The sequence below is a fragment of the Thamnophis elegans genome, chromosome 13 (assembly GCF_009769535.1).
Source record: "Thamnophis elegans isolate rThaEle1 chromosome 13, rThaEle1.pri, whole genome shotgun sequence".
Lineage (NCBI taxonomy): Eukaryota > Metazoa > Chordata > Lepidosauria > Squamata > Colubridae > Thamnophis > Thamnophis elegans.
Window position 1 is genome coordinate 23,419,336 of NC_045553.1, and position 18,791 is coordinate 23,438,126.

Below are 18,791 nucleotides of genomic sequence, written 5' to 3' on the forward strand. Positions count from 1 at the left end.
GTTGAGTGCATTTTATTTGATCGCCCATTGTCCTACTTTGCATCATTCAATAGGCAGGAATGAGTCAGGAGCCGTGTTAGACACTTCAGCTGTACCCAACTAAACATACAACCCTATATAAACCAGGCAGAGAATCCAAACCACATGGAGTATTAGTACCACTTTATAAATCCTTAGTTAAGACCCCAGCTGGAAAACGGTGTCCAGTTTTGCTCACCGTGTTACACAAAAGATGTTGAGACTTTAGTAAAACTACAAAGAAGAGCAACTAAGCTTTTGATTAAAGGCCTGGAGGTTAAAAGAACGATTTTAGGCATTGAGTATGGCTAGTATAGAGAAAAGAAGAGCTAGGGGGTGACATGATAGCAATGTTATTTTCCAAAGCATCGCAAACAATGGATGGAAACTAATTGAGGAGAGAAGCAACCTGGAATTAAGTGAGAACAATTAACCAATGTAGAATGGCTTGCTTCCAAAAGTTTTAGGTACTCCATCACTGGAGGTTTTTAAGAAGAGACTGGACAGCCACTTGTCTGAAATGATAGAAGGCAGGGGTGTCAAGCTTGATTTCAATGGGGGAGGCATCAAAGTTGTGTTTGACCTCAGTGTGGCTGGGGGGAGGGGCATGGCCAGGGGGTGGCCAGCTTGACGTCACTCATGTCAAGGGTGCCTGCACTCTGCCAGTGAAAACGGGCTCCCGAACTCCGTTTTCAGCCTCAACAGCCTCCTGCAGCCCTCTGCCAGCAAAAATGGAGTTCAGGTGGGCCATGTGCCACAATGGTCTCCTGAAGCCCTCTGCCAGCAAAAACAGAGCTTGGGGGGCATATATGGCACCCCCCAGAGCTCCGCTTTCACTTATAGAGGGATACAGGAGGAGTTCGTGGCCATGGGCCGGTCTTTCACTATTTCCAGGGCAACCCTGTAGGCCAACTCTAAGCACCTGCGGGCCGGAGGCTTGAGTTTGACACCCTTGGTATAATGTATCCTGTTTGAGCAGGGTTGGACTAGAAAACTTCTAAGGTCCCTTCAAGTTCTATTCTGATTGATTGAACAGCATTTTGGTAATGAACAAAGCTGCCTCTGGGAGTTGCAGCAGCTCTTCTGTCAGCCAAAGGATAGGATTTTCCTACTGCTTAGAGCAACTTGCTCAACCTTCCCAATTTTTAGATGCATTAGATCAGGGGTCGGCAACCTGCGGCTCTGGAGCCGCACATGGCTCTCTCATCCCTCTGCTGCGGCTCCCTGTTGCCAGTCGGCACCACAATTGATAGGGTTTTTGGGTAGGACAGGTAGAGGAAAAAGGATGCCATGCTAGGAGGAGAATCTATGGTGTGGGAACTGGACTTACGGTTGTCTCCAGAATTGAACAGGGGGCTTCCAGTTAGGACCTTTGTGGCTCTTTGAGTGTTTAAGATTGCCGACCCCTGTATTAGATATATGGCTTGTTGGGGAATTCTGGGAATTCAAGTCTACACATCTTAAAGTGTTCTGACGTAGTAGAAATCACAATATTTGTCCCTCTTTTATTTATACTGCTGTAAATTATGGTCATTAACAGTATGCAAGGATTCACAAACAGTCTGTGAAGATTCCAACAGATGTCTGCTTGAGTTGCCACAGTCTTTCAGGGGAATGTTGATAAACACCCACCTTATCTCCCTTAAAAGGCTTCCAGAGACCTAACTGCCAAATGCAGAGCAAGGCCAAACACAGCACAGAGTGAAACGGGACTTTTCAAAGCTTTCTGGCAGCTCTGTGCATGTGCACGCTGGGAACAGGCTCCCACTGTTCTTCTGCCTCACTGCTGTCTGACACCAGAGGCTCTGGAGGCAGCACATAACTCCCAGATGGCCCTGGCCCCCTCTCTGCCTCCGACACAGAGCCTTCATCAGAGCCTTCCCCAGACTCCAGGACTGGCCCATGTTCCTCCCCAACCTCCTCATTGTCCGAATCTGCTGGCAGGCCACAACATAAAGCTGCCAAGCTTGAGAAACACTTTCTTTCTTAAAGAGCAGCAGATGCACTTGGCAGGCTTCCTCGGTTTCGTCCAGCTATGTACACAAACCTGTCACAAAGTCACATGGCTTAGTAGCGCACGTGAGGTTTGATGAACGTTCTATTTGACTTGTTGTGTCTTGCACAATCTGAGAATCCAAGCACATTTGTCCGTCAACATATTCCTCAAGCCTCTTGTACGATTTAATGCAGCAACCAGGTTAAGTATGTTGTGCAAATGCGCTACTGGTCCTTCTTTGTGTTCAGAATCCTCCAGAAGCTTCCATAAAAACTTGGAAATCATGCCGAAAAAGAAAAGATGGATCGTTTAATCTTTCCTTTCCTTTAGAGAAGGCTCTTGATGATGCACCTGGGGTCCTCTGCTCACTTCTGCTTCCGTTGAATAGATAACAGAATAACAGAGTGGGAAGGGACCTTGGAGGCCATCTAGTGCAGAGGTTACCAACCTTTCGGGACCACTAAATGCATAATTTTAAATCCCGCGGACCACTAATATGATCTGCCCAATGATCAGCCGGGTGGCGTGGCTAGGTGGTCTTGTGACTGGGTGGGCCTGACCAACTCAATGTCACTCACGTCAAGGGGCATCTCGCCAGCCTCTACTTGCCCTTCCCCTTCCAGCCACTCCTTGCCTGCTCGCCCGTGCTCCTTAGGGCCCCAACAGGAAGCAGTTGCTGAAGCTAAACAGCCACCATGAGAAAAAGTTGGCAAAACAGCTCAGTTCAAATTGGATCTGGCTGAGAAGGAGGCTCAGCAGAAGCACCTCACTGAGGACTAAGAGCATAGGCTTTCCAAGCAGAGGGAAGACCTGCAGGAGTGCAAGGCCAGGTGCCGGCGCCTGGAGGCTCAGCAGGCTGAGATGGTCAACCAGTTCCAGGCCATGATGCAGTCCCACTGGAACAAGGTCCTCCAGCTCTTCGCCACCAGCGGCCCTTCCCTCCATCCTTCGCCCAAAGCCCCGCACCAGGAGGCTGAAGCAGATCCCCTCCGACCCACATAAAAAGACCCCGAAGGGAGAGACTCTCTGCAGCAACACAAGTGTTCATTGCAAGTATCCGTCCCAGGGGCTGTAGTTTGAGGACCCCTGATTTCATGCAATATAAAAATGCAAATAATTTTTCTGCAGACCACCATTTTCTCGCAGACCAGCAGTGGTCCACGGATCACCTGTTGGTGACAGCTGATCTAGTCCAACTCTCACACCCAAGCAGGAGACCCTACACCATTTCTGACAGATCCAATCCAGTCTCTTCTTGGAAGCTCCCATGACTTCTGATTTCCTGAACCTCAAACCAGCTTTTGTTCACACAATCAGATTGTGACCCTGCTGTTACTGGTGTACATACGTAGGTGTGCGAGGGGTGGGAATGGAGATTTTGCAGTATTCTTCCCTGCCACGCCCACCAAGCCAAGCCCACCAAGCCACACCCACAGAACCTGTAGTAAAAAAACTTTGAATCTCACCACTGCGTAAAAGCAATTGGGAACTGTAATACTTAAAGGCAGTTACCACAAGGCAGGGTTAGTGGATGATGGGCTTCTCACCTCGAATCATCTGGAACTCAAAACTCACCTGGCCAGCCAGACTCTGGGATGAGATGGGCAGACAGGAATGGGTGTGGACATGGGTGTCATGGAATTACAGGTTTCAGCTGGGAAAATAAACATTAAAGAGTTGTAAAAACCCTGCATCTGTTTTGACATGTCCCATGTCCCTGGAGAAGTAAGAACAAGTAGGGCTAGTTATAATTGTGAAAGAAAAACAGCATTCTTTATCCCCCTCCCCCGGGGTGGCCAAACTCTTCTTCGCTTTTCTAATTGGAATCAAAGCCACCCACTGCCATTCCCAGGGTTGTTTGACCAGAAGCGCTTAGAAGCTGAAGGCTCAGAAACCTCCGTGAAAAGAGGACAGCGCGAATTTAAAGCTTTTCCACAAATCTTATTCTCTATGCAGGTAGTCCTCGGCATATGTCCCAGTGGTGGATTACGACCAGTACGCCCCAATATGGGCATACCGGTGCCTGCTGGGAGCATCGGGTACCATTCCGGTACTGTGCTCCGGAGGGCCCACTCCCCGCACAAGCTTCTTACCAGTATTTGAGCTCTTCGGTGCTTCTGTGCACACGCACGGAATGTACAGAGCCTGCACGATGCTCCTCCGAGCAGCTGAAGCATCACAGAAGCATCGCAGAGAGTCACAGGAGGTAAAGACGCATGCGCATGCTGCACATGTGTGCGTGTGTGCTGCGTGCATGCATGTAGTGGACACCCGGCCCCGTTGCATTGTACCAGTTGCAACGGGATCCGGAACCCACCACCATTCCCAATGCTGTTTGACCAGAATATGTCCACAATTGATCCCAACATTTCCGTGGCTAAGCGAGACAGTTGTTGAATGTCTTTTGCCCCATTCTGCAACCTTTCTTGCCACTGCCATTAATTGAATTCCTGCCATTGAAGCTGACTTGACCGGAGCCCTATCGGAGCTTCAGGGTTGCCACACTGGAGTTCAGGAAAAGGGATGGGGATTAAAGATAGAGGGGGTTGTGTAGCCGAAGCAAAATGCTATCTCTTGAGAACCAAGGGCATTCTCACACCTGGACCGTGGAAGGACGAAGGAGGTCTTCCAGATGACCAAACAGCGTCTTGATTGGACCATGTGACTGTTTTGGGTATGGGAAAAACTTTCTCTTTTAACTAGGTGAAAACCGCGGGAACCTTTAGAGCCGGTTTTCACTTTATTTCCAATAAAGTTATCCTTCGCGGAAATTGCCTGCCTTGGAGTTTTGCTTGTTATGGATCTATTACTTGGAATCTGTCAGCCGTGGTTAAGAGAATAACAGGGTTGTCGTCCATGTGGAATTTGCCAGTTGGAAGGTCACAAAATGGGATCATGTGACCCTGGGACACAGCAACCGTCGTAAATATGAGCCGGTTGCCAATCATCTGAATTTTGATCATGGGGGTCCCACTGCAATGATTGTAAGTGTGAAAAATGGTCATCGGACAGTCACTAAACGAATGGTTGTAAGCCGAGGAATACATGTATGCCTGACAAACAAACAAGACAAGCAAGAGCAAAGATAAATTACGTTTTCTGCCCCTTTCCCTAAATAAATAACTACATTTCCTTATTACTTGATTATATTAGAATAAAATGCTCTTGTTGTCTTGTTTGTTTTGTTTGTTTTATTGGTCTTGTATGCCACCCACTCCTGAAGGACTCCGGGCGGCTTACAATAAAAAGGGAAGGGGGATAAATAAGACAATACAAAATTTAAAAAGCAGCAACGTTCACAATTAAAGTGAGGCTGGATGCTTCAACAGCCCCAGGCCTGCCGGAACAGCCAGGACTTAGCAGCTTTACAGAAGGCCAGAAGGGTAGTAAGGGTCCGGATCTCAGCGGGGAGGTCGTTCCAGAGGGCCGGAGCTGCAACAGAGAAGGCCCTCCCCGGGGGGGGGGGTCGCCAGCCAGCATTGGCTGGCAGATGGAATCCGGAGAAGGCCAAGTCTGTGCGATCGAATCGGTCTTAGGGAGGTAATTGGCAGGAGGCAGTCTCTCAGGTACCCAGGTCCGATGCCATGCAGGGCTTTAAAAGTAACGACTAGCACTTTGAAGCGTGTCCGGAGACCAATGGGCAGCCAGTGCAGCTCTTGGAGGATAGGTGTAACGTGGGTGAACCTAGGTGCACCCACAATCGCTCGCGCGGCTGCATTCTGGACTAACTGAAGTCTTCAAACGCTCTTCAAGGGCAGCCCCATGTAGAGCATGTTACAGTAATCCAGTCTTGAGGTGACGAGGGCGTGAGTGACTATCCAAAGGGCCTCCCGGTCCAGGTAGGGTCGCAATTGGTGCACCAGGCGAACCTGGGCAAAGGTTCCCCTGGTCACAGCCGACAAATGATGTTCTAACGTCAGCTGTGGATCCAGGAGGACTCCCAAATTGCGAACCCTCTCTGAGGGCCGTATAATTTCACCCCCCAGGCTAAGGGATGGAATAGCTGGACCATTTTTGGGAGGGAGCATCAATAGCCGCTCGGTCTTGTCGGGATTGAGTGCAAGCTTGTTCGTCTTCAGCTCGATATTGATTTTATCCTCCGTTTATTTTATTATTTTATTTTATTTTATGGTCACTCCTTGCTGTTTTAATGTGTCCTGAAGGCTGTTCATGCCTCCCTCCTTTTATTGTTTTTTATACCTTGCAACGTCTTGCAAATTGCTGAAGGAGTATTTTCATGAAGGACACACTACAAATATAGTTTAAATAAAAGAAAACAAAGCCCGGGCAAGAGAGGGCGGCTGCGGTCTTGGTTTGTTTGAATGTACTCTGAGGACACCTCTTGTTTGGCATCTTACAAAATTGCTTTCCGTGTGTGTGTATGTGAGAGAGAGAGAGAGGGAGGGAGGGAGAGAGAGAGAGAGAGAAAGAGAGAGAGGGGGGGAGGGAGGGAGGAAGAGAGAGAGAGGGAGAGGAGTAGTGGGGAGAGAAAGAGGGAGTGGTAGGGAGAAGGGAGAGAGAGAGAGAAGAAGTGGGAGGGAAAGAGTGAGAGAAAAGAAGAGCGAGAGCGAGATTGCAGGAGGTATGAAATCTCAGTGTAGGTCTCCATCCACACATCTGCTGCAGTCAGTTTGCCTTTAGGAGCAATTGTCACACTGTGCCAGATTTCAGGATTGCACACATGTACCAACAGTTCAGCATTTACACAATTCCTAAGAGAGGGCTCCTGCAGGAGGAATGTGGGAAGCCGTTTCTTCAGCAACAGAAAATATTTACAGGTAGTCCTCGACTTACGACTGGTTGCTTAGCAACGCTTTGAAATTACAATCATCCTCCAAAGGGCATTTAACGTTCTGATTTTGAAGTTACACCCCCCCTCCTCTCCCTGTGGGTCCCATGCTCACATTTTGGGCCCTTAGCAACCAGATTCCCCTTTCCTGCGGTTTGCAGCATCCCAGGGTCCTGCGGCCGAAATTTCCCACAGTTTTTGTGCTGATTTCTGACATTCACTTCTGCTTTCTGACAAAAACGCCCGTTCGGTAACATGGGTTCCCTTAATGATGACCTTCACTTTTACGGCCACTCCAAAACATGCTGTAAAGTCAAGCCCAGTCACATGGTACCTGCTTAACCATTGCAACTATTTATGTCCATAATTCTGGGCTCAAGTACTGTCGTAAGTTGAGGACTACCAGTACTGAAGAACAGTAGCCTCATGGCTTACCTCAAGTTACTTATCCCAGCGTTAAGATCTGCATCTGTTCTCTTCTTCAAAGTTCCTAGTTAAAACACGGGGGGAGTTTAATTATATATATATCTGGGTATGTGTGTGTGTGTTCCAGCATAACTCTGAAACACCTCTAACAATTTCAACTAAACTTGGTATACAGATAGCTTACTCTCTGGAGAAGAATACTGTGGGGGTAAGACACCCCTAACATCCCTCAGGGTGTGTGTTCTGTTAAGATGCAGCCTGTTGTGCCTTCAAATGGCTTCTACTGTACTACTGTACAGCGCAGTGGAGTTGCCATGGTAACGGCTTCACAGTACTCCACAAGGGGCTCCCTCTGGTAGGGGGGGAAATCCAACATTAGAAATTATGTTTGGTCCGGACATTTCCCCCCTATAAATAAATACCAGGTTATCAGTTAGTAATTACTAAAGGACAAAAGCAAGCATAATTTGCCAGACTATTAGGACCTGTTTACATTTTTTAATCATCCTAAGGTACTTTTTGCGGTCTCACTTCCACATTCCCAGGACAGAAGGGCCTGTGATTTAAAAATTACTCTCCTCTTAAGCTCCTCTTTAAATAATAAAAAAGAGACATCCCTGCAGATTTTACTCCGCTAGTCACTACCAACTGTAGGGAGCAATTCTCGTCTCCATTTCAAGGCCATTTCCACAACCATGTGGCCAGCATGACATCACAGAGCACTGTTATTTTCCCACTGAAGTGGTACCTATTTATCTACTCGCCTTTGCATGGTTTTGAAATTACTAGATGGGCAGGAGCTGAGGTGAGGACAGGAGCTCACCCTGTTGCGTGGTGCTTAGGTCTCAAACCTGGGCTGCCGGTTTTCCAGCTAACAAGCCCAGCGTCTTAACCACTGAGCCACCGTCCTGTCCTCCCTCTTTGGATGGTGGGCTTGAATTAGATGTTTGAGTTGCTCTTACAAATATAGTTGTTGCCTTTGTTATATCAGGAACAATGTACAGAAACTGACCAAGGGGAAATTCAACCTAGAATTAAGGAGGAACTTTGTGACAGTGAGAACAATCAGCCCATAGAATAGAAGTTGCTTTTGGAAGTTGTGGAAACTTCATTCCTGGAAATTTTCAAGAAGAGACTGGACTGCCTTCTGTCAGAAACGGTGTCAGGTCTCTTGCTGGGGGGGAGGTTTAGAATAGATGACCTACAAGGTCCCTTCCAACTCTGTTAATCTGTATCCGTGTCAAGACATGCTTCCACGAGACTGCTGGGAACAAGAGTGGGGACCAGGCTTACAACAACAGGCTTGTAACGAATGACCTGTTTGCTGAGGAAATTTCAGGCCTCGTTGTTACTGGAGGTGGTGCAGTTCTCTGGAGCTCGCGCTGGAAACAGGATGCATCTGTGGCACTTGCAAAATAAAAGAGTTGAGTGTAAACCTGAGAGTTGGATGAGAGAGATTCAACTGTGGGTGTTTATTTAGCTCCAGAGGGCAGAGGGATGTCTACCATCCCACCCAACAGGGGTGGGTTGCTGCCTGTGTTACTGCCAGTTTATTGGGCACATGCACAGTTGCCTGAAAATATTTCAATGGCATGGGTGACCAGGGAACTAGTTCAGGGGTGTGGCCAGCCTGTGGTCCCTATCAGTTCGGCGACCCATTCCCAGTTTCCACGACCGGTTCGGCGGAACTGGTGGGAACCGGCAGCAATGCACCTCTGCCCCCAGTGGTGGGTTTCAAAAATTTTTCGAACCTACTCTGTGGGTGTGGTCTCCTTTGTGGGAGTGGCTTGCTGCCCATGTGACCGGATGGGAGTGGCTTGCCGCCCATGTGACCGGATATGAAGATGCCGACGACACTTGCCAGAATCATCTTAAATTACCTCACACACAGCACTGGCATGCATAAGAATATGATGTAAACTTGTTTTTCAAAAGGCATCTTTGGTTTGTGTTAAAACAACTTCAACACACACAATGTTGGGACTTCCTGGGGGCGTGGCCTGTTGCCGAGGAGGGCTCCACCGAGCTCCTCAGAGATCTGGTCTGTATATCTAAATAAGATCATAGATAGCACCCCTTTTTGGCTAAGAAAGGGGCAGGGAGGGTAGCTCCGTAGACTAGGGTCTATTCGTAAGCCACAGCCTTTTTCTTTTTTTGGCTGTGGAAGAGATTAGATCCAGCCGAAGCGGAGCTTTTATCTCCGGCCAGTTCTTCTCAGCTGCCTTTTTTTTTTGGCAGCCCCAGACAGGCTAGCCCCCCCCAGGACAAAACAAAGTTTTTTTCAAGCTAGATTTGATACGGGAGGGTACCACCCCTGTGAGATTTATGCTTTTATTACTATCTTAAATACCAGCACCATTCGTCTTAAAGACTTCTTTGTTTAAATAGACTTCAAAATGGCGATTTCTCTCCGTGGATGATTACTGGATGTACTTAGCCGGGCTTATCTTCCTGCAGACCGCTCCTTAACAAAATAAACTCTTTTTCTTTGGAAATAGAGGGGAGCGAAGCGCTGCTTACTTGTTTATTTATTATGGCACCCAGATCAAAGAAGCGTCTTGCTACAAATGTGTCTAAAGAATTTAAAGAATCTTTTTTGGAAACACAGCCTTTGTCTCCTACGCCCTCTACTGGAGAAGTTTTAACACAGGAATATCTCTTTAAAATCTTTGATGCCTTTAAGCAAGAACTTAAGGAATTTGTATTGCAACTTTATGATGATCTAAAATCTAAAGTTAATCAAATGAAGGCGAATACGTTTGCAGCCGTGTCTGCCCTGTCGGATTACTCTGCTGAAATAGAGAACAAATTGGAAAGTTTGGAGAAGGCTAATTTTGATTTGACTACCAATATTCAAATTTTACAAGAAAAAATTAGAAATAACGAAGAACAGCTTATGATGCTAAATTTTGATAGGAAGGCATTTTCAATAAGAGTCAGAGGATTCCGTGAAAAGGAGCAAGAGAATTTGAAACAGACCTTTGCTGAAGCCTTCAGCCATGCGCTGGGAAGCCCGGGACTTAACTTTGATTGGCAGATTCGGAAAATCTATCGCCAGAACTCATTGATAGCGGAACAGCGACAGCTCCCGAGGGATATAATTATACATTTCTCTACAAAAGAATCTAGAAACGCGATTGTGCAAAAGTTTCATAATAACAGTCTCCGAGTTGATGACCAGGACGTGATTGTCTTCAAAAATATACCTTCCCAGATGTTGAAAGCAAGAAGGGACTACACCTTTTTAACTAAAGAGCTTAGGAGTCAACAGATTCGATACAGATGGGAGGCCCCTGCCGGCATCACGGTTACATTTGAGAATCAAAGATTTCGTCTTAACTCTGTTTCAGAGGCTCAAGATTTCTATTGTAGGATTCTGAAGGCGGGACTTCCTGATGCGCTTGGAAGAGAGGAGAGACAAGCGGAAGGAGAAAGCAAACGGCTGGCCATGCGGCTGCAAGATGGAGGGGGTAGCCCCTCCTCCCTCGGAGAAGCAGAAGAACGCAGATCGAGAATTTAGATACTTCAAAAGACTTCCTAAAGTTGAGGACTGAATGGGGGTTTGAGACCTCTCTCCGGTAGAAAAAGTGGACTAATTTTTATCAGAAGGGAAAGCTGGGTGAAACTACTTTGAGCTAGATTCTAAAGTAACGTTAGCATAAATTTGATAGTGGTCAAAAGAATGCGGAATGATTTATGTTGTTTAAACTTTGTTAGATGGGACTATTTTAAAATAGAAGGTTAACTGACTCCTGCTGAAAGTATTATTTGAATATGATCTATGCTATTTAACTTTTATTTGAAGGGAAAGTTGGTTGTAATAGTTTTGAGTTACATTTCAAATAAACGCTAGTATAAATTTGATAGTGGTAAATATTAGACAAGCAAGAGATGAGGGTAAAATGCATGTGGAATGAACTACGTTATTTGAGGTAAATACCAGACAAGCAAGGGAAGAGGGCAAAATTTATGTTGTTTAAAGCTTATTAGAATAAGAAGCCGCTTGGGATTATCTTAAGATAACGGTAAAAAGAATGCGGAATGATTTATGTTGTTTAAACTTTGTTAGAAGCGACTACCTTAAAATAGAAGGTTAACTGATTCTTGCTGAAAGTATTATTGGAATATGTGGAATGATTTATGCTACAAATCGCTCTGAGTTATATTTTAAACAAATGGTAGTATAAATTTGATAGTGGTAAATATCATACAAGTGGGGGATGAGGGTAAAATACATGTGGAATGAACTAAGTTATTTAAATTCTATTAGAAGGGGAAGTCGGTTGGAATTATCTTAAGATAGAAATTGATTCCTGTGTAAAGTAATATCTGATCTACGCTGCTTAACTTTACTAAGAAGGGGAAATCTGGTTAGATTATTTTGAATTACTGTTTGAAAAAGGGGTAAAGAAAGATCACTTACGTTGTTTAAATTTTACTAGAAGGGAAAGTTTGATTACTTGTCTGTAAAGTTATATTTGAATATATGGCATGAACCACGTTGCTTAAATCTTATTGGAAGGGATCATAAGGTTTAGGAAGGGAACGGGAGAGCCTACAGAAGGTCGGGGTAAATAGCAAAGAAGTAAGAGATGAGAATAAAATATAGATAGAATGATTTATACTATTTAAGCATAGATAAAGATGGGGGGCTGAGATCAACACAAAGAGTGGTTTCTTTTTTTCTTTTTTCTCTTTTCTCTTTTCTTTTTTTCCTTTTTTTTTTTTTTCTTTCTCTGCTTTTCTTTTTTTTTTTGATATATTACTTTTATTTTTTAATCCATATGTATACAAGATATTTTAGATAGAAGGTAGTGCCAGGTGTGGGCCCTGGGAAGTCGGGAGGATTAGGGATGGGGATTGTGGGGGGTGGGGTGGGGGGGTGTTAATATAGTTTTAATAAGAACAAGAATGTATTTATATACGGTGGTTCTTTTTTTTAATTATTATTATTATTATTTTCCTTGGTTCACTTTACTTTTATCAGATCAAACAATACTCGAATAAAGGCATACACCAAGGAGGGAGGTAGAGGGAAGGAAGAGGGAGGAGTAAGGAAGGAGTAAGGGGAATGTAAGGAGGGTGTCCGGGGAGTAAGGGGAGAAGGAAGGTTTGAGGGGAAAGGGAAGTAGGAGGGGAGTGTTAGAGGGAGAAAGGAAAGTTGGAGGGGGTAGATGGGGTGTATGGAGGATGGAAGGGTTAGGTGGGGTTGTGAATGATGAGTTGTGTTTCCTTTTTATTTGTTCGTTTTATTCCCTTTTTCTTTTTTTCTTTTCTTTTCTTATAGTAAATACCCTGTATATAAATGATTGCAAATGGAATGTGAAAATTGAATAAAATATTTTATACAAAAACACACACAATGTTCTGATTGCACCACAAACGCAGTAGTCATCCTTACCTTTCACAGAGGCACTGAGTTTTATAAATATGGGCATGATAGTGTAGAATAATCATATCCAAGGACCAGTGGTGGGTTTCAAAAAAGTTTGGAAGCTCTTCTGTAGGTGTGGCCTGCTTTCCGGGTCCATTGGTGGAACCTCTTCTAACCGGTTCGGTAGATTTGACGAACCGGTTCTACCGAATAGGTGCGAACTGGTAGGAACCCACCTCTGTCTGCCCCCCATCTGCTTTCTGAGGTCTGTGGAGATGGATTAGATGGGAAACTCCCACCTACCTCTTCTCCCTCACCGTCTTTGTATCCACCTAACTGATCCCTCTCCAGGAAGGTGGCATTAGGATCAGCCCAAGAAATTTGAGCACCTGAGACATAACATGGAATGTGGAATCTTAGGGTCAGGAGGGACCTCAGAGGTCTTCTAGCCTGACCCTGCTCAAGCCGGAGATCTTGGTGGTGCAGTGGTTAGAGTGCAGTACTGCAGGCGACTTCTGCTGACTGCCGGCTGACTGCAATTTGACAGTTCAAATCTTACAAAGTTGACTCAGCCTTCTGTCCTTCTGAGGTCATTAAAATGAAGACCCAGATTGTTGGGGGGTCATATGCAGGGGTGGGTTCTGGCAGTCACTACTGCCGGTTCACTTATGGGCACCCCATGCGTGCATGCTGCATAAAAATTGCTCTGCACATGCACAGAAGCAAAACAACAGCAATCGGTTCAGGGGTGTGGCAGGCCTGGGTCGCTGGGACCAGGAAAGCTACTATTGGTTCGGTTTGGATGAACTGGTCTGAACTGGTAGGAACCCATTTCCTATGGGAGAGTCCATTCACCTGTGGTTCTTTTCTTCTGGCAGCTCTTCGCATGAGCATACTGGGAACAGGCTCCAGCTGTTCTTCTGCCTCACTGATGTCTGACTCTGAAAGCAGCTGATAACTGGCATACGGCTCTGGTCCCCTCTCTGCCTCTGGCACGACACAGAGCCCTCATCAGAGCCTTCCCCAGACTCCAGGACTGGCCCAGGTTCCTTCCCAACCTCCTCATTGTCCAACTCTGCTGGCCACTGGCGGGCCACAAACATTTGTTTGTTTATCTCTATGTTTACAAGTATTGGCTGCTCATCTTACCTGGCTAGCAAAACCAAAAGAATGGGGGCTGGTGAGGTGGGGAAAATATTGGAATTTGCCAACTCCATGCCAAACTGAGCACCCGGGTTGGGAAGGGAATACAAGGCAGTTAGAAGAGCACTGATGAGCATCTCACCCGTTCTTCCTCCTCAGACAACTACGCAGAAATCTCAGCCTCTACTTCATTATGAAGCTTCTTGGAAAAATGAAGATGGCCCCAAATGTCTGGCAAGAAGAAATCCAGGTGAGTTTGGGAAACCAGGAGAAGAGAAGGAAGGGGTCAGGGGTGATGCTTCATTGATTCTCTTTCTGCATAGCGGGAGGTATCTTGGAATAATTTGGGGGGGATCATCCCCAAGAGAGGGTGTTGAGGGGTGTTGAGTTTTGTTTTTGGACCATTTCCTTTCACCACTCCTTGTGAAAGAGGCATTTCCCTGGTAAGGGGGTAGCGTAGAACAGCGTCTGCCAATCTCAACAACTTTCAGATGTGGGGACTTCAAGTCCCAGAATTCCCCAGCCAACCATGCATGCATGCTTGACTGGGGAATTTTGGGGATTGAAGTCCCCAGATCTTAGAGTAGCTAAGGTGAACAAGGCTGTAGAATTGGATTGCTGAATGGCATGTGAAAAGTCCAGGGACATCATAGAGAGCTTTAGAATCACGGCCTAGTAAATTGGGCCTCCATAATCTAAAATACATTGGCAGGCTGACCCTGCTTGCTACCGGAGAGTAAAATATCTTCATACGTGTGGTGTTCTTCAGTGGATTCTACAAAATCCAATCATTTGGCCAGGTCACTCTTTGGAGGCCTTTGCACCCTTGCTGATCCTCACATCAACCAACCAAGGAGCTGAACTAAAGACGATGCACAAATCAAACGGATTCCTCGGGTTTAGCTCATTGCCATTAAATCTACTGTACACATCGCTGCAGACGACTCTCTCAATAGTCTAAACAGCCCCCCCCCCACATGTCACAGATATGTGCTTCCACCCAGGGATGGGTTCCAGCAGGCACTACTGCCAGTTCGCTCGCATGCACACCGTACACGCATGTGCAGTGCAATAAAAATTGTTATGCGCAGAAGCAAAAAAACAAGATGGTGGTGCCTATGGCGCCACCTGGAGAAACAGTTTAGGGGTATGGCAGGCCTGGGTCGCTCTCGGTTCCAGTGACCCAGACTCCCAAACCACTTTGGCCGAACCAGTCTGAACCGGTAGGAACTCATCACTGCTTCCACCCTGCATATCTATCTATCTATCTATCTATCTATCTATCTATCTATCTATCTATCTATCTATCTATCTATCTATCTATCTAATCCACCTACCTACCTACCTACCTACCTACATACATACATACATACATACATACAGTACATACATACATACATACATACATATATACATACCTATATAGATAATCTGTCTGTCTGTCTGTCTATCTGTCTATCATCTATCTATCTATCTATCTATCTATCTATCTATCTATCTATCTATCTATCTAATCCACCTACCTACCTACCTACATGCATGCATGCATACATACATACATACTGTACATACATACATACATACATACATACATACATACATACATACCTGTTCTGTCCCCCCTTCTCCGCTCGTTAACAGACGACAGGCAGACAAACGTAGAAGGAACTCACTTTATCAGTTCTCGGCTCAGACTTGCTGCGAGCCCAAAAATAAACATAAATAAAGTCTCTAACGAGATAACAGAATACCAAACAAAAACTCTTACAAAGCAATGCACTTCTCCAAGTGTCTCCTTGAATCAGGGTTACAGAAAACCAATCACTTCTCCAAGTGTCTTTCAAATAAACCACGACCGATCATCAATGAATGTTGAAACGCACGAATGAACGTTGACTCCTGCAACCAGGGCGTGGCACCATCCGTCCTTTTATCCCCAGAAGATGCCCCTAACGAGCCCCAGCTGCATAGTTAATCTTGCATCCCGAAAAGATTCACAGAAGACTGCTGCTGAGTCACAACACTATCCCCCACCGCAGGGCCCTTTCCCCGGGTTCCGATGGTCTGGATGCGGTCGGAATGACTTGTCCACAAGATGGCCCGCACCCATTTCCTGTGGTGCCTTTTTCATGAGTCCCAAATCTCTGTAGGAATAGCCCTCTTGAATCGGAAATCCTTAGGTATCCGGTGGCCACCATGTTTCCTGCCGCCCTTCACGGCGTCGACACCCCGTCCAGGGTCCTCCACCCTCTGCAAGGCCGACCCACCAGCCCCCGTACTGTCGGAGGTTGACGGCAGCTCTACCAGCTTCGGCCGAGCCTTAACACCCTGTCCAGAGTCCTCCATCCTCTCCATGGCTGACCCACCAGCCCCCGTACTGTCGGAGACTGTGGCTGCTCCAACAGCTCTGGCCGAGCCCTAACACCCTGTCCAGGGTCCTCCACCCTCTGCAAGGTCGACCCACCAGCCCCCGTACTGTCGGAGGTTGACGGCAGCTCTACCAGCTTCGGACAAGCCCTAACACCCTGTCCAGGGTCCTCCACCTCCTCCAAGGCCAACCCACATGACCCCTCGCCGTCGGAGTCCGGCGGCAGCTCCACCGACTCCTGCCGAGCCACCACGCAATCCCCTCCCACAGAGCCCTTCCCCCGGTTCCGACGATCGGGGTGCGGCCCAGAAGGGTTGGTGATGGCCTCCACGGAACACGGTCCAAGACACTGGTACCCCGCCGGGAACCTAGAAACAAAGTCCAGTGCTGCGGGGACCGGGGTTGACAAAGGCTGGAATCTTGGCGGAGTTCTCCTTGCAGACCTGGCCCATTGGCACTGGGCACATGACTCCACGCACCTCCGCACATCATATTTCAGATGGGGCCACCAATATTGACAGGAGGCCAGGCGCAACATCCGAAAAAAACCCCAATGTCTTGATGCAGATGCAGAATGAACCTGCGAGAGCACCTATCGACGAATGTGCCCTGCGGGAACATAGAGCCGGCCCCGACACTTCAAACGATCCCCTTCCAAAGTCCAAGGGGACGCCGGTCCTACTTCTGCCTGTTGTCGCTCCACCCAGTCATCACCCCGCTGCGCATCCCGCATCAGAGACTGCTTGGTCACGGGATGACAAACGGCAGCACAGGATGCAACGGATAGAACAGTCCGAGGTGGAAGCGAGTTCGCAGGGTCAAAGTTCTCTACTTTACTCGGCAGGGCATCCGCCCTGGGACTCCACACCACCCGAACGCACGCTACCTTGTGCGAAAGGGGTATCACAGCCGCACAAACGTGCTGGTTGTCCAACATGGTATTGCGTTGCTTGGGGACGGCTGCAGTCCGCGCAACCCTTCTGTTCTTCTTGGGGCAACTCCCAGCCAGGTGTCCAAGATCCCCACAGTAGAAGCACAATCCCTCAGCACGTCGTCTGTCCATCTCTGTCCGTGACACTCGAGGTCTGACAGCACTCAACTCCATGGGCTCCTCCCAGTCCACTGCAGTCCCTTGCTGAACCGGCATGCTGGTGGTCTCCTGGAATGCACGGCGAGGCCTTCACCTCTGCAGCCGGGCATCTATCCGGAGGCACAGGTGGACCAGCGTGTCGAACGTCGGTGGCCTGTCCACCCTCGCCAGTTTATCCTGCAAGGCCTCAGACAATCCATCCTGGAATGTGTCCATTAGAACTGGTTCATTCCACGTGGAATCCTGGTTACACAGCCTGAATTCCGTCACATAGTCCTGCAATGAACCACTCCCCTGCTGCAGTGACTTCAGACTTCTAGCTGATGTTTCCCCCTTGATAGGATCTTCAAACATCCATTTGAAGTACTGACAAAAGCCCTGGAAGTCGTCCAACAAAGGGCTCTGCTGAATTAACAAGGGGGTAACCCAATGGGTAGCTGTGCCTGAGAGCAAACTGATAATGAATCCCACCTTCGTCCGGTCAGTGGGAAAGTCCTCTACTCTCAAACTCAGGAACAGTTGGCATTGTCCCAGAAACGCAGCAAACATGGCCAGACTCCCATCATATTTATCTGGCATGGCTACTGGGCACTTCCTCCTTGGCTGAGGTTTTTTTGCAGCTCTCTGCAACTGCATAATTTGGTCCGACAACATCACGATTTGTTGTGCCATTTGCCTATTTTCAGCCATTAATTGTTCCATAATTAATGAAATGCAGGCTTGTCGGCAGGAGTCAAACTGTTCTGTCCCCCCTTCTCCGCTCGTTAACAGACGACAGGCAGACAAATGTAAAAGGAACTCACTTTATCAGTTCTCGGCTCAGACTGGCTGCGAGCCCAAAAATAAACATAAATAAAGTCTCTAACGAGATAACAGAATACCAAACAAAAACTCTTACAAAGCAATGCACTTCTCCAAGTGTCTCCTTGAATTAGGGTTATAGAAAACCAATCACTTCTCCAAGTGTCTTTCAAATAAACCACGACCAATCATCAATGAATGTTGAAACGCACGAATGAACGTTGACTCCTGCAACCAGGGCGTGGCACCATCTGTCCTTTTATCCCCAGAAGATGCCCCTAACGAGCCCCAGCTGCATAGTTAATCTTGCATCCCGAAAAGACTCACAGAAGACTACTGCTGAGTCACAACACATACCTATATAGATAATCTGTCTGTCTGTCTGTCTGTCTGTCTGTCCATCCATCCATCCATCTATCTAATTTTATTTATATTTTTTTCTTTAACATTCATAAGTGTTTAGTGAACAGAGTTTTATCTGGGTCAATATATTCTGCATGCAATTCTGATAGTGACATTACCATTTAAATATACGTACTCATACTTTAAAAAGGGACACGGTGGCTCAGTGGCTAAGATGCTGAGTTTCTTGACAGTTCGGCGGTTCGAATCCCTAGCACCATGTAACAGAGTGAGCGCCCATTACTTGTCCCAGCTGTTTGAAAGCACTTAAAAATGCAAGTAGAAAAATAGAGACCACCTTTGGTGGGAAGATAACAGCGTTCCGTGCCCCTTTGGGGTTTAGTCATGCTGGCCACATGACCATGGAGATGTCTTGGGACAGCG

At 46.9% G+C, this 18,791-nt stretch overlaps 1 protein-coding gene across 1 annotated transcript in view; it reads left to right on the forward strand.

Annotated features, from left to right (window-relative positions):
* FAM178B (family with sequence similarity 178 member B) overlaps positions 1–18,791 on the forward strand; it is a 260,763-nt gene that overhangs the window by 142,955 nt on the left and 99,017 nt on the right. The window contains exon 7 of the mRNA XM_032229885.1: positions 13,906–13,996. Coding sequence (XP_032085776.1) covers positions 13,906–13,996 — 91 coding nt within the window. The remainder of the gene's footprint in view (positions 1–13,905; positions 13,997–18,791) is intronic.